Below are 16087 nucleotides of genomic sequence, written 5' to 3'. Positions count from 1 at the left end.
CGAATCAACACGAATCACTTCGTTTCATTTCAAACCAGAAAATAACTGAAAAAGATTTGAACTCATCCGGGGAAGATCAGAGCCGATACCGTCGTGCACTCGTGACTCGTGCATGCAGATCGATCTCCCCCACTTGCTCTCAATCTCAAACAAACAAAGAAAGAAAAAAAAAAGCACCGGCGCGGCTACAGAAAAGAAGAGCGTGAGCGCGTGACGACTGCAGAAAGCGACCGGGAAATCCCGCCGGAGATCGGCCGTTCCTGACGGGCGGGCCCGGCGAATCCGGGGGCGGATCGGCGGGTGGGCCCCGCGCGCCAGCCTAGGATCCCTTTCGAGATCTCGCAGGATTTGGCCCGCATTAATTCCCTTCTTTTTTTCTCACTCGCGCGCGCACCGCCGATATCTTTTCGTATCCGCGCCGCTGTATATATACGGCCGCGCGTCGCGGCCAGAGACCAGACCAAACCAAACCCAGCGACAAGACAACAACGAGGAAGGAAGAGCTCATCCGTTCTGCTCCGGCGAGATACTACTACTGCTCCGGCGAGAGAGGAGGAGGAGAGATTGATTTGATGGCTACGACGGCTCCCACCCCGGCTCCGGCGACCATGACCCTGCCCGCCATGGCGGTCCAGAAGGTGTCCTCCCCCAAGGCCGGCAACGACCGGAAGGTCGTCCCGGTCATGGCCCCCGACGAGGCCGTCCAGGTCCCGGAGATGCACGTGCTGGCGGTCGACGACAGCGTCGTCGACCGCGCAGTCATCGCCAAGATCCTCCGCAGCTCAAAGTACAGAGGTAAACTCCAACTCCTTTTACTCACCCAATCCAGCCGACGAACCAACAGTTCTTGCAAAATTGTTCTCCGATTCGTTCTCAATTCGCTAACCGTGCCCCTGCTCCTTCCTCCCCGCAGTGACCACGGTGGACTCTGCGACGCGCGCGCTGGAGCTCCTGGACCTGGGCCTGATCACGGACGTCAACATGATCATCACCGACTACTGGATGCCGGGGATGACCGGCTACGAGCTGCTCAAGCGCCTCAAGGGCTCCTCCGACCTCCGGGAGATCCCCGTCGTCATCATGTCCTCCGAGAACGTGCCCACCCGCATCACCCGCTGCCTCGAGGAGGGCGCCGAGGACTTCCTGCTCAAGCCCGTCCGGCCGTCGGACGTCTCACGACTCTGCAGCCGCATGATCAGATGATCACCGGCTCCGGGTCGCATAATCGATGGAGATTAATTCTTAGGATCTTTCCTTATTTTTTGTGTTCTTTTCGTGGACATAGATCTGCCGCTGCCGCATCACACAAGATGCTTAACTTTTTGTTGGGGTCCTTCTACTACTAGGAGATGATTAGATTTTAGGGTGTTAGGAGATGATGATGAGGGATCAAGCATTTGTTTGTTCGCTCCCTGAGCAAAAGATTTCGAGAAAATGAAGAAAAAAAACAGAGAATTCAGCCCAAAGAAAACAGAGTTCCTCTGAATGCTCATGTTCAGATGAGAAAGAATTTCCCCTTCTTGAATTTTCAAATTGGATCAGCACAACCTGCTGCCATGCTCATGATCTGAGTTTTGACATCAAATCCAGGGGCACAACATTTGATCGTAATCTGCTCCCTACATCAGATTATTATTGGATTTTATAGGATGGGGGACCAAGCATTTGTTTGTTCCTTCCTCTGAATGTTCTTGTGTTCATAAAAAGTTTTCCCTCTTGAATTTGCAACCTGTTGACATTCTCATGACCAGAGGTTTTTTTACATCAATCCAGGATCACAAATTTTTATCATGCTCTCTTCTCCACATGGTTCATCCACCTGTCACTCCCTGATCATCGTATTCTGTCTGCCATGCGACGCTATCCGCATCCTCCATGATTTGTTCCTCTCATGTCGACGACCTCCCCGCCTGCGCTGTTATACTATCATAACCACCATTATACTAGCAGGATCACGATCTTATTCGTACGTGCGTATCTTCGAGCACACATATACAACACAATCCGGGTTGTCTTAGGTGAGCTGTTGTTATACGATCGCCATAAACTAACGAAAAGTCCAAGCCCAGGAGCGTATATGATAATGGCCGTGTACTGTCCAAGGATCTCCGGCGAGATCTGCTTACCTGGTGGCAGATTCTTCAGAAGGCGACCCTGGCCCTGCACTGTACCTGGCCCTCGATGTTTCCGACTGAATGAATTGATTGGAGAAAATATGGAGATCAGGGGCGAGATACTCCGGATTGACGCTGCAGCTGGTAGGTCGGGTCAGTTCAGGCCCTGATCTTGTAGCTTGGGGTCCTGATTTTATCGGATTTTTTCTGGCTTCTGGAATGTCAAAGTCGGATATGTATATTTGAATTGATTGGTTGGTTTGTGGAAGGCAAGTGGTAGTTTGTTGGAATAGTTCCGTTGGTTTGCTAAGAAAAGTCCACCGGCGTCAGGATACTGTGATGCTGGGACGAGGATTCTCGTTTGCTTTCTGGGTGATGATTTTGTCTGACTTTGACTTTACATTGTTATAATTTACTGCATGATGACTAAAAAATGACCGGGGATCATCTCCATTGGTCGATCACGGGTTAAACATTTCGACCTCATAAAAATATGTTCTAAAAGGTTGGATCTAAACAAATCCCTTTTTTTCTCTACCAGTATAAATACTATTTGGCGAAGATCTCGGACTTCTTGCGCTCCAATAATTCAAGCAAATTTTGAACAAGAACTCTTATAAAGGGTGGAACAAGATTATATGTAGTGTAAATCGTACACAAAGCTGAAGATTGTGTTGACATTAGTAGCAACCGTCTTTCCAAGTACTCGCTGACAATTTTCCCTCCCGTGATTCTTTTAAATATGGAACTTACTCCTTCCTCTTCATGTGTTGTGGTTTTAGTTCAAATTCGAACTAGCACCACCACAAGAATTATGAAATGGAGGGAGTAATTATAAGAATGGGTAAAACATAAGAGTAAAATCAATTAAATTAGGGTTGAGGGTACAACTTGGTTCTTGAGATGCCTTATGGCTAGACAGTTTAGTTTTTCATGTGCTATCTATTTTATCTAGTTCTAGAAGTTAAAATTCAACATTTATGTGAATATTTTTTGAAAGGAAATCTCGGTCAAGAAAAAAATGCATCTTTTGGGGAGTGGAACCGCCTTGCTTAACTTCTTGCTAGGGTTTAGGGTCCATTGTGAAATCGAGGTTGCACTGGCACTCCCATAATAATAAGAGTGAATTCCACTTTTTCCCCACTGGCTATCCATTTGTGGCACTATTTACCCCGCCAAGCGAAAATTCAAATGGATTACTCCTTTTAAAATCTTTGAACGCTTATTTTCTGATGCGTGGATATTGGGTAAGGTGTGAGGTGATGATCAAGGTTCAAAAATATCAAAACAACGTTGAGGAATTGAACGAGAAAAATGCTAATCTGGGATTAAACCATGTTCAAACTCTTCCAAATGAGATATTTTGGTAGAAGTTCTACCAAAGGAGATAATATGTGTCACAAATACATAATTAGAATTTAGAAGGTTCTAAAAAATAAAGTTGCACCAGCAGCCCGGCAGGAGGCAATGCCAGCACTAACGTGCTCTCGATACCGTTTACAGAAAAAATGGTATTTCCTCTCGGAACTAAACATCGGAGTGTTAGCGTATGTATTAGCATGTATAGTAGTTCTATTTGCTTTTGTACTCTAATTGTATTGTACCCTAACTCTTGGCCTTTGGCCCATTATATAAACACCTGGAACCCCACGTATTACCGTGAGAGGCTTCCCCCAAACCCTAGCAACCTTTCTACATGGTATCAGATTGATCTCTCCCGATCCAAAACCCTAGCCGCCGCCCTAGTCCATCTAGCCGCCGCCGGCCTCACCTTCCGCTGCAACCCACGATGGCCCTCAACTCCACATCATAGTCACTGCTTCATCATCTGCGTTTCTGCAGCATCTTCTAGACAGATTACACAGTGAGTTTGCTATGACTGATCTCGGCGACCTACACTTCTTCCTGGGAATTGCTGTTCGTCGCTCTTCTCATCGGGCTGTTTACGTCTCGGCGCCAGTACGCCGTTGATCTCCTTCAACGGGCTGGCATGTCTGATTGTCATCCCTGTACCACACCGATCGATACTCAGGCCAAGCTTTCTGACATTGAAGGTGAACTCGTCACTGATGCTACGGACTACCGGAGTCTTGCAGGTGCTCTCCAGTACCTTACTCTGACGCGTCCGGACCTTTCATACGCGGTACGGCAGATATGTCTTCATATGCATGCTCCCGCAGACAGCCACATCTTGCTCTTGTGAAGCGTGTTCTACGCTACGTTCGTGGAACCTTGGATCTCGGCCTTCATCCGTCCGCGTCCTCTTCTACGGCTCTTACCGCCTACTCCGATGCCTGACCGGGCTGGGTGTCCTGACACACGCCGCTCCACATCGGGATACTGCGTATACTATGGTGATAGCCTGATCTCTTGGTCATCTAAGAGGCAGACCACCGTTTCTCGCTCTAGTGCAGAAGCTGAGTACCGAGCCGTGGCACATGTGGTTGCTGAGTGCTGTGTTGGCTCCGCCGGCTCTTGCAGGAGCTTCATCGACCTCTCGCTTCTGCGACCGTTGTCTTCCGTGACAACGTCTCCGCTATCTACATGTCCTCTAATCCGGTGCAACACCGCCGCACCAAACACATTGAGATTGATATTCACTTCGTTCGCGAGAAGGTGTCCCTTGGGGAAGTTCGTGTTCTACATGTTCCCTCTCGCGCTTCGGTTTGCTGATGTGATGACAAAGGGGTTGCCGACTCGGTTGTTTCTTGACTTTCGGTCCGGTCTCTGCGTTCGAGAACCTCCCGCCGTGATCGCGGGGGGTGTTAGCGTATGTATTAGCATGTATAGTAGTTCTATTTGCTTTTGTACTCTAATTGTATTGTACCCTAACTCTTGGCCTTTGGCCCATTATATAAACACCGGAACCCCACGTATTACCGTGAGAGGCTTCCCCCAAACCCTAGCAACCTTTCTACATGGTATCAGATTGATCTCTCCCGATCCAAAACCCTAGCCGCCGCCCTAGTCCATCTAGCCGCCGCCGGCCTCACCTTCCGCTGCAACCCACGATGGCCCTCAACTCCACCTCCGGCGCCATCGTGTCCACCACCGCGGGCACTGTGTCTCCCGCCGGTGCTGCCCGCTCCGTCTCGCCCGTCGTCCTCTCCTTTGACGCTGGTAACTACACCAAGTGGGCGATCTACCTCCGCGCCTCGCTCGGCCGTGCCGGCCTCATCGGCCACATCGACGGCACCACTCAGGCCGCTCCTACCGATGGCGCATGGATGGCAGAGGACTACACCGTGCTCAACCATCTGCACGCGGCCATCGACGAGGACGTCGCCGACATGGTCCTCGCCAGCAACCAGACCGCCCGCCAGCTCTGGCTAGCCATCTACGAGCTCTTCTCCGCCAACAAGGCCAGCAAGGCGATCTACCTCGACAACGACTTTCGCCGGCCTGGTCCGGGGCACGTCCTCCATCACCGAGTACTGCCGCCGCCGAAGCAACTCTCCGACGCCCTCGCCGACAACGACTCCCCGGCCTCGGCCCGCGCGCTCGTCCTCAACACTCTGCGCGGCCTCGGGCCTCGGTTCTCCTCCGCGGCTACTCGTGATCTCCATGACGGACCCGCTGCCCACTTTCATCCGTGTTCGGAGCATGCTCCTCATGGAGGAGATGCAACGAGGCCAACGCGGCCGCTAACGCCGCCTCCACCGCCCTCGTCGCCCGTGCCATGCGACCGGCGCCTTCTACACCACCGTGCACGGGCACCGCCCGTCAAGGCGGGTCGTCCAACTCCGGCCGGTCTCGCAAAGGCAAGAAGAAGACCGCCACCACCCAGGCTGTCGCGCCCAACCGCGCGCCCACCCCTCGCGCCTACGGGCCCCCGGTTCCGCATCTCCCCGGCGCCGGACGGTGGCGCCCTCCTACGGGCGCCGGCATCCTCGGCCCCCGTCCTCGGGCCTACACCACCATCAACGCGCCCATGTTCCGGTCCGCGCCTCGACCTCGACATCGCCATCGCCTGCCTGGGACAACGCCGGCCTCATTGCTGCCCTCAACTCGGCTGTACCGGCGGGGTGGCCGGGTCATGGACTCGGTGCCACGTCTCACATGACGAACGACGAGGGTAACATCCGAGTTCTCCGCACCTCTATCCTCTCCACACTTTGTCATCGTTGGGAACGGTACCTCTGTACCAATCTCCTCCTATGGCTCTACCTCTTTTCGCTCTCCTTCGGTCATGTGTTTAAACTCAATCATGTTCTCCTTGTCCCACGTTTAATTCGCAATCTCCTATCTATTCGCAAATTTACTCGTGACAATTCATGTTCCGTTGAGTTTGACTCTCTTGGTTTTTCTGTGAAGGACCTGAAGACTCGTCGTGTGATCCTTCGCTGCAATAGTGAAGGGGATCTCTACACGTTTCCTGGCACCCCTCGTCGAGCACCACCCACCACCGCCATGCTTGTCTCCACCAACGCCGATCTCTGGCACCAAAGACTTGGTCACCCTGGTCGCGATGCTATGTCGGCGCTACAGAGTCTTTCTTTTATCAAGTGTAATAAACTGCGGCGGCCTCATGTCTGTCATGCTTGTCGCCTCGGCAAACATGTGCGCCTTCCGTTTAGCTCGTCTACTTCTTCGTCTAGTACCAAGTTTGAGTTGATACATTGTGATTTGTGGACATCACCAATTATTAGTAATTCCGGTTTTCGATATTACCTTGTTATTATCGATGATTACTCTCACTTTTACCGGTCCTTTCCGCTACGCCAAAAATCTAGCGTCTCCGAGCACTCTTGCTAAATTTTTCGCCTATGTACGCACTCGGTTTGGTACCACCATCCGTTCCATGCAAACGGACAACGGCACCGAGTTCCCGAACTCGTCGTTGATGATCTTCTTGCACAACACGGCACCACTCTCCGTCTGTCGTGTCCTTACACTTCTCAACAAAATGGCAAGGCTGAGCGTGCCATTCGTACCATCAACGATACAATGCGCACCATTATGTTTCATGCTCACATGCCTGAGAGTTTTTGGGCTGAAGCTCTTGCGGCCGCGACCTTTCTCCTTAATCGCCGTCCTTGCACGGCTATTGGGTCACTGATTCCGTACACACGTCTCTATGGTCGTTCTCCCAAATATGACTCGTTGCGTGTCTTCGGATGTCTATGCTATCCCAATGTTGCCTCTACGGCTGCACACAAACTTCGCCCCCGCTCGGTGCCGTGCGTGTTTCTTGGCTATCCGTCTCAACACCGTGGCTACCGCTGCTTTGATCCATCCTCCGGGAAAATAATAATCTCTCGACATGTTGTTTTCGACGAAGGTGTATTTCCGTTTCAGCTTGCAGCGACCACTTCGGGCGTGTCTACTGCCACGCCCACGCCACGGCGGCTAGACTTCCTCTTCACCGACATATGGAAGCCCGCTCCGCCCGTGCCACCCGCCCGCTCGGCTGATTCTCCACCCACGGCAGCGGGCTCGCCTGTCGCTGCCTCGCGGCAGCCCCGGCAGCCTGCCCCGGCCTCTTCGTCTGCCACGGCGGGACACAGTGCTCCCGCACCTGTCTCGCCTCGCTCGCGAGCCGCTGCCCGGCCCGAGCCTTCTGCACCCAAGACGACACGCTCTGGCCGTGTTCCTCGTCCTGTCCATCGCCTGAATCTTTCTGCTGTGGACTCCGTGGCCCCGACCGTGCCCACGACATTCCGACAAGCAATGCAAGATCCTCTCTGGCGTCAAGCAATGGCTGACGAACACCAAGCTCTTCTGGACAACAAAACTTGGTCTCTCGTTCCGCGTCCACCTCGGTGCAAATGTGGTCTCCGGGAAGTGGATTTTTCGTCATAAGTTTCACTCTGATGGCACCTTGGCTCGCTATAAGGCTCGTTGGGTTCTGCGTGGGTTCTCCCAACGCCCCGGTTTGGACTACGACGAGACTTTCAGTCCGGTTGTTAAACCAGCCATGATCCGTCTGGTCCTTCAGATTGCCGTTTCCAGCTCATGGCCGATTCGCCAGCTTGATGTGAAGAACGCTTTTCTCAATGGTCACCTGGATGAGGTTGTCTACTGTCAGCAGCCACCCGGTTTTGTTGATCCTGCTCATCCCGATCATGTTTGCCGTCTGCACAAGTCCCTCTACGGTTTGAAGCAAGCTCCTCGTGCCTGGTACCAACGATTTGCTACTTATCTCTCCACCATTGGATTTGTTGCTTCTGTGACGGATACATCACTGTTTGTTCTTCGGTCCGTCGGCGACACAGCCTATCTCCTGCTTGTATGTTGACGACATCATAGTCATCTGCTTCATCATCCGCGTTTCGCGGCATCTTCTAGACAGATTACACGGTGAGTTTGCTATGATCGATCTCGGCGACCTACACTTCTTCCCGGGAATTCGTCGTTCGTCGCTCTTCTACTCGGGCTGTTTCGTCTCGGCGCCGATACGCCGTTGATCTCCTTCAACGGGCTGGCATGTCTGACTATCATCCGTGTACTACATCGATTGATACTCTGGCTAAGCTATCTGACATTGAAGGTGAGCTCGTTTATGATGCTACGGACTACCGGAATCTTGCAGGTGCTCTCCGGTACCTTACTCGACGCGTCCGGACCTTTCATACGCGGTACGGCGAGATATGTCTTCATATGCATGCTCCCGGACAGCCACATCTTGCTCTTGTGAAGCGTGTTCTACGCTACGTTCGTGGAACCTTGGATCTCGGCCTTCATCCGTCCGCGTCCTCTTCTACGGCTCTTACCGCCTACTCCGATGCTCGGCCGGGCTGGGTGTCCCGACACACGCCGCTCCACATCGGGATACTGCGTATACTATGGTGATAGCCTGATCTCTTGGTCATCTAAGAGGCGGACCACCGTTTCTCGCTCTAGTGCGAAGCCGAGTACCGAGCCGTGGCACATGTGGTTCGTCGAGTGCTCGTTGGCTCCGCCGGCTCTTGCAGGAGCTTCATCGACCTCTCGGTTCTCGCGACTGTTGTCTTCCGTGACAACGTCTCTCGCTATCTACATGTCCTCTAATCCGGTGCAACACCGCCGCACCAAACACATTGAGATTGATATTCACTTCGTTCGCGAGAAGGTGTCCCTTGGGGAAGTTCGTGTTCTACATGTTCCCTCTGCGCTTCGGTTCTTGCTGATGTGATGACAAAGGGGTTGCCGACTCGGTTGTTTCTTGACTTTCGGTCCGGTCTCGCGTTCGAGAACCTCCCGCCGTGATCGCGGGGGTGTTAGCGTATGTATTAGCATGTATAGTAGTTCTATTTGCTTTTGTACTCTAATTGTATTGTACCCTAACTCTTGGCCTTTGGCCCATTATATAAACACCTGGAACCCCACGTATTACCGTGAGAGGCTTCCCCCAAACCCTAGCAACCTTTCTACACGGAGAAAGGTCAAGATCCCTACGCGCAGCAGACTATTGGTAAAGTCGATCCTGATCAGAAATGCAAACTCAATACTCACGAGTCGTGACCACCAGCAGCTCAGAAGTAGTACTGGTCCAGTGTGATCTTGGGTGAAAGAGAAAGGAAAAGTTAGAGAAGATCGCACGGATTGGACTGATGCGCAAAGCCGTAGCCAAGTTAAGGCATGACACGTACGTGTACGTGCAGCGCACGGCCTGTATTGCGTTCCGCGTACGTAATGCCTCCCAACTCGTACGTATCTTCGTACCACTGATGCGGCCAGTATTAGCTCCTTCAGTAAGTACTGCTTCCTGGGTGATCCTACAAAGGAGTACATCAAAAGGTGCCCGATTTATATACCATGAAGCCGGAATAGATAGTTGGGAGTAAGAGCATCTCCACTCGTCTCCCGGCGTGCCATTTTTTTACCCGGACGGCGAAAAATGGTCCAGCCGCGCCTCCGGTTCCTCGTTTTTCGCCGGATTTGGGGCTTTCATCCATCCGGCGAGCCCACGCCAACCCCGGCCTACCGGGGAACGCTCGGGGACTCCGGACGAAGCGAAAACGCGCGAAACACCAAGAAATCTCTCCCGCGCTTTCGCTTCGTCTTCGCCGCAGAGGTGGACCCGACCGGTCAGCGACACGCACATCGTCTTCCGCACACGCATCGTCTTCCGCACACGCATCGTCTTCCGCGCGCACTAAAGGCTGCCGCTGGTCAGCTCGCCGCGGACGCGTCGCATTCCACGCGGCATTTAATCGCCGGCGCCAGCCGCGCCTATATACGCCGCTCCGCTCGCCGCGACGCGTATCCCCGCTCCACTCTCCCTATCCCTCCACTCTCCCGATCCATGGCGTTCAACGACGAAGACGGGGCAGCCAACAACGGCTTCCCCCGCCGGTCGCTCCACGCGTGGGAGGGGCACCTCCTCCACCAGGCGGGGTACCCCTGCCCGCCGGACACGAGGCCTCCCGGCGGCGGATGGCGGCTAAGTGCTGGCGGCGTACTAATCCCGCCGCCGCCCCAGGGCCACGCCCTCGACGTCGCCATCGAGGAGGCTCGAATGACGATGACGGACGAAGAGCGCGCCAACCCGCGCCACCACCCCGAGAACTACACGAGGTGGAACTCGTTCTTCCTCCGGCGGTGCGAGCGGGAGCTGGCGTCCTACGACGGCCCACCGCCTCCGCCTCCGCGCAACAACGCCGCGGGTCGCCGACGTTGGTGGAGCGCGCCGAATAGGGCGTTGGAGAACGTCCTCGAGCACATCGAGGGCGGCAATTTCCCGGTGCTGACGATGCCCCCTTCATCGAGCACATCGAGGGCATCGGCCAGCCGCCGCCGGGGAAACAGCTGGCAGCCACGGCGCATGGCTGCCAGCTCGTCGTCTTCCGGATCGGCGTCGAGGTCACTCTCTAGATCGGCGCCATCCTTGGCGCCGGTGAAAAAGGAGCCGGCTTCCCCGCCGAGCAACCGCGCGCGCGGCGGCGACATCGTCATCCCCGAGCCCTCGACGGCACAAGGACGGCTCCGCCCCAAGCGCGACCACGACACCTCCGGCGAGCGGAAGCGCAAGCCGGCGAAGGGGAAGGTGGAGGAGGCCGAAAGCGCCGAGGACGCCGCCATCCTCGACGCCGTCATCGCGAGGTCCCTCCAGGACCTCGTCCCCGCTGAGAACGCCATGCCGCTCGACCAGGCCTGCGCCTGGTCGATGGAGCAGTGGGAGAAGGAGGAGGCGGAGCGGCAGGCGAGGCTCCTCGAGGACGTCGCTCGCTACCGCCGGCCTGCGACTCCTCCATCCGGCGCCGCCGTCCCCGTCGTCGACCTCGAAGCCTCCTACGATGACTTGTACAAGCCATCGCCGTCCCCGCCTCGCACCAGTGGCCGGTGGGGAGACGCCGGCCAAGGCAGCAGCCAGGCGGCTTCGGCACGGTGTTCTACGACGAAGACGGCGCAGCCAACAACGGCTTCCCCCGCCCTCCGCCGCAGTTCGACGACGACGGCTCCGACGACGATGGCAGCGACAGCGAAATGGACTACACGGTGTTCTACCGCCATTTCGGCATGTAGAGCGCCGTGTTTTAATATTTACAGTTGTATTTCGAATTCGGCCTCTATGTATGAACTTCGTCCTCTATATAGTAAATATCATTAAATTTAGTCTAAATTCGACCGTTTTTAGCCGTAGTTTGTCAAGTTTCCGTTTTTCAAATTTAGATCGCCATCTTCGCCTGAGAACGCGGCCGGGAAACTACTCCTCCCCACGCCAAATTTACGTCCAATCCGGACGTAAATTTCCCCGGATTTCGACGTGGGGAGGGAAAACGAGTGGAGATGCTCTAAGTGGCTCTGTGTACTGTGTACCAGGTGGTTAAGGGGAAATTCCAGTGCAGGGTACATTTGATTGGGATTTTAATTTTCTTTTGAATGAGTAAGGGGTACATATACGTTGCTCTGGGAGGAAACTATGATGGCGGTACCGATGATGTATCCTCCAAAGAAAAGTGTTAAGCAATGTTGCAAAAGGATCCAAATCATGTACATAATAGAACTACTTTGATTAATTTATAATTTTCCTTCTATATGTGTGAATACTTTTCATAGACAAATTACTCTAGACGACTTTTAAGGACGATTTAGTCTAATCGAAAACCCTGTTTCCGCCGGTGTTCCAACGTCTCCTCGCCTCTAGGGACTTTTCTGGCACCGGGAGGTGGGAGGAGCCATTGATCATCATTTGGGGAGAGTACTTAACTTATAATTATATGTTGTGTTTTTGTGTCCTTGCAAGCATTATTTCATACAGAAGGTGACGAGGTTGCGCCAAATAAAAAACCCGACTGCATTTATCTTTTTGATGCTGTGGGCGGTACTTCTTTTGTATTGGGTGAGCATATCGATAATTTTTTCGATAAAGGCAATATATTAATATCAAAATGATATTAATTACATCCAACCTCTGCAACAACGCATCATCCTAATGGCACTACGGATACACACAACCAAAAAAAAAAGTAAGAAACAAAAGTCCCGCTACAGTATCTACCTGATCTAGATCGTAGACACATTCGCCCGCCGTTACCGCGGCGTGACACTTCCATAGACTTCATTCCCTTCCGGAGACGTCATTCGAAGTTTGCTGTGGCGATGATAAATGGAAAAGAAAAAGGTAGGGCCCACAAATTGTGTTCCATGCCAATTTCCTAAACCAGTTGCGCGGTGGGCTATAAAACTTGTTAAAATAGTGTGTAGATACATTCAACTTATTGTAAATCTAATAAAACTTTGGTACGATGGATATTAGATCTGAAGTCCAAAGTATTGTTGTGCAAGTGAAATCAGGTTGCCTGAACATTTGGCAGTACACTAATGGCGACTGGCGAGATCTTATGGACTGCAGCAACAGCTCGGCAGGCAGCACTTATACTGACTTAAACAGCGGAGAAGAGCCAAGATCGTTGGGCCGAACAGGGTAATAAGGGCATCTCCAACCGCGCGACCCAGCGCGTCCGTTTTGGGTTGTTTGGGTGGCCGAGCGGACACGCGAACAGCGGCCTGCGCCCGCGTGTCCGTTTGGCTCGCGCGCTGCGCCCAACGCGCGGACGCAGCGCATATGAAAGAAAATAAAACAAAAATCAAAATGAAAAAGGAAAACAACAAAACATAAATTTAAACTAGTTGGTAATTAAACTTAGCCCTATTTCGGGCAATTTTACACAAAAAAAAGCCCTATATGGGCTTTAAACTATATAAAAAAAAGCAAACCCTAGCCAGTGTTTGCGAGCACGCGGTGGCCGCCGGCAGTACTACCCCAGTAGTACTCGTCGTCGTCGGCGTCGATGACGACGACGCCCCCCGGCGGCGAAGCGCTGTTCCGGCTAGAAACGCCGGAGGGCGGCGGGGACTCCGGCCAGGGCGACCACTGCGCCCTTTCCCAGGCGGAGTGCGGGTTCGGCGGGCTCGCCGGCCTGCGCAGTCGCGCCCTCCGCGCGGACTCCTTGCGGAGCTGCTCCTCCTCCTCCGCCCGGACCGCAGCCCGACGCTCCTCCTCCTCCTCCCGCGCGGCACGGCGCTCCTCCTCCTCCCGGAGCGCCGCCTGGCGCGTGTCCTCCTCCTGCCGGCGCGCCATCTCGAGGAAGGCCCACGCCTCCGCCTGGGCGTTCTCCACGGGCCTTCTCGGCCTTCTCCGCCAGGGCGGAGGCGCGCAGCGTCTCGGCGAGGTGCGGCCATTTGGCCAGCTCATCGAGGTCGCACTGCTCGCGGGACGCCGCGAGCGCCGCCTGCAGCTCCGGGTCGTCTTCATCCTCCTGCTGCTGGGCCTGCGGCAGGGGCTGCTGCTGGGGCTCGTCGATGTACAGGCCGCCGGGGCGGCGGCCTGCCCGCCTTGCAGGTGTGCACGGCTGCGCGCGAGGCTGCGCCGTCGCCGACGTGAAGCACGTGTGCCGGCGCGCATCGTGCTCTGATACGTCTCCGACGTATCGATAATTTCTTATGTTCTATGCCATATTATTGATGATACCTCCATGTTTTATGCACACTTTATGTCATATTCGTGCATTTTCTGGAACTAACCTATTAACAAGATGCCAAAGTGCCAGTTCCTGTTTTCTGCTGTTTTTGGTTTCGAAATCCTAGTAACGAAATATTCTCGGAATTGGACGAAACGAAGACCCGAGTTCCTATTTTCACCGGAAGTATCCGGAACACCCGAGAGCCGCCGGAGGGGGCCCTGTGGGCCCCGGATGATAGGGTGGCGCGGCCCGGGCCCCGGCCGCGCCGGCCTATGGTGTGGCCACCCCTTCGACCCTCTGCGCCGCCTCTTCGCCTATATAAAGCCTCCGTCGCGAAAACCACGATGCGAAGAACCACGATACGGAAAACCTTCCGGAGCCGCCGCCATCGCGAAGCCAAGATGCGGGGGACAGGAGTCTCGTTCCGGCACCCTGCCGGAGCGGGGAAGTCCCCCGGAAGGCTTCTCCATCGACGCCGCTGCCATCTCCACCGCCATCTTCATCACCGCTGCTGCTCCCATGAGGAGGGAGTAGTTCTCCATCGAGGCTCGGGGCTGTACCGGTAGCTATGTGGTTCATCTCTCTCCTATGTACTTCAATACAATAATCTCATGAGCTGCCTTACATGATTGAGATTCATATGATGATGCTTGTAATCTAGATGTCATTATGCTAGTCAAGTGGGTTTTACTTATGTGATCTCCGGAGACTCCTTGTCCCACGTGTGTAAAGGTGACCGTGTGTGCACCGTGTGGGTCTCTTAGGCTATATTTCACAGAATACTTACTCACTGTTATGAATGGCGTAGTGAAGTGCTTATTTATATCTCTTTATGATTGCAATGTGTTTTGTATCACAATTTATCTATGTGCTACTCTAGTGATGTGTTATTAAAGTAGTTTATTCCTCCTGCACGTGTGCAAAGGTGACAGTGTGTGCACCGTGTTAGTACTTGGTTTATGCTATGATCATGATCTCTTGTAGATTGCGAAGTTAACTATTGCTATGATAATATTGATGTGATCTATTCCTCCTACATATGCATGAAGGTGACGAGTGTGCATGCTATGCTAGTACTTGGTTTAGTCTTTTGATCTATCTTACACTAAAGGTTACTAAAATATGAGCATTATTGTGGAGCTTGTTAACTCCGGCATTGAGGGTTCGTGTAATCCTACGCAATGTGTTCATCATCCAACAAAAGTGTAGAGTATGCATTTATCTATTCTGTTATGTGATCAATGTTGAGAGTGTCCACTAGTGAAAGTGTAATCCCTAGGCCTTGTTCCTAAATACTGCTATTGCTGCTTGTTTCATTGTTTTTCTGCGTTACTACTCGCTGCGTTACTACTGCTGCGTTACTACTCGCTTGTTTCTTGTCCTGGGCAAAGCACTTTTCTGGTGCCGTTGCTACTACTTATTCATACCACCTGTATTTCACTATCTCTTCGCCGAACTAGTGCACCTATTAGGTGTGTTGGGGACACAAGAGACTTCTTGCTTTGTGGTTGCGGGGTTGCATGAGAGGGATATCTTTGACCTCTTCCTCCACGAGATCGATAAACCTTGGGTGATCCACTTAAGGGAAACTTGCTGCTGTTCTACAAACCTCTCGCTCTTGGAGGCCCAACACTTGTCTACAAGAATAGAAGCTCCCGTAGACATCAAGCACTTTTCTGGCGCCGTTGCCGGGGAGGAAAGGTAAAAAGGCACTCATACTACGGTCCCAGGTAAATTATTTTTCTGTTACCGTCGTGTGTGTGCTCGAAGCTATTTCCTTTAGATCCTGCAATTGCATCTTTTTGTTTCTTGTTTACACTAGTTTGGCATAATGGACAACAATGAGCTTCTTATTCTATTTCCTGATTTAAAACATGGATTGTTTGATGCGAAAATTAAAAAACCTATGAAATCTTATTTGCATCCTGGTAGTAATATTAGTATGAACGCTTTGAACACCATTGTTGATAATAATATAGAAAGTTCTAAGCTTGGGGAAGCTGGTTTTCATGATCTTTTTAGTCCCCCAAGCATTGAGGAGAAAATTTTCTTTGATGATACTTTGCCTCTTATTTATGATGATTA

At 52.8% G+C, this 16087-nt stretch overlaps 1 protein-coding gene across 1 annotated transcript; it reads left to right on the top strand.

Moving 5' to 3' along the window:
- Positions 1-572: 572 nt before the first annotated feature.
- LOC124675906 (two-component response regulator ORR3-like) lies at positions 573-1203 on the top strand. Its single transcript, XM_047211978.1, has 2 exons — positions 573-795; positions 914-1203. Exons 1-2 carry the CDS (start codon positions 573-575, stop codon positions 1201-1203), a joined length of 513 nt encoding a protein of 170 aa, XP_047067934.1.
- Positions 1204-16087: the final 14884 nt, after the last annotated feature.

The sequence above is a fragment of the Lolium rigidum genome, chromosome 7, assembly GCF_022539505.1.
Source record: "Lolium rigidum isolate FL_2022 chromosome 7, APGP_CSIRO_Lrig_0.1, whole genome shotgun sequence".
Classification (NCBI taxonomy): domain Eukaryota; kingdom Viridiplantae; phylum Streptophyta; class Magnoliopsida; order Poales; family Poaceae; genus Lolium; species Lolium rigidum.
Note: the sequence above shows the minus strand (reverse complement) of the source record. Positions and strands in the feature narration are given on the sequence as shown.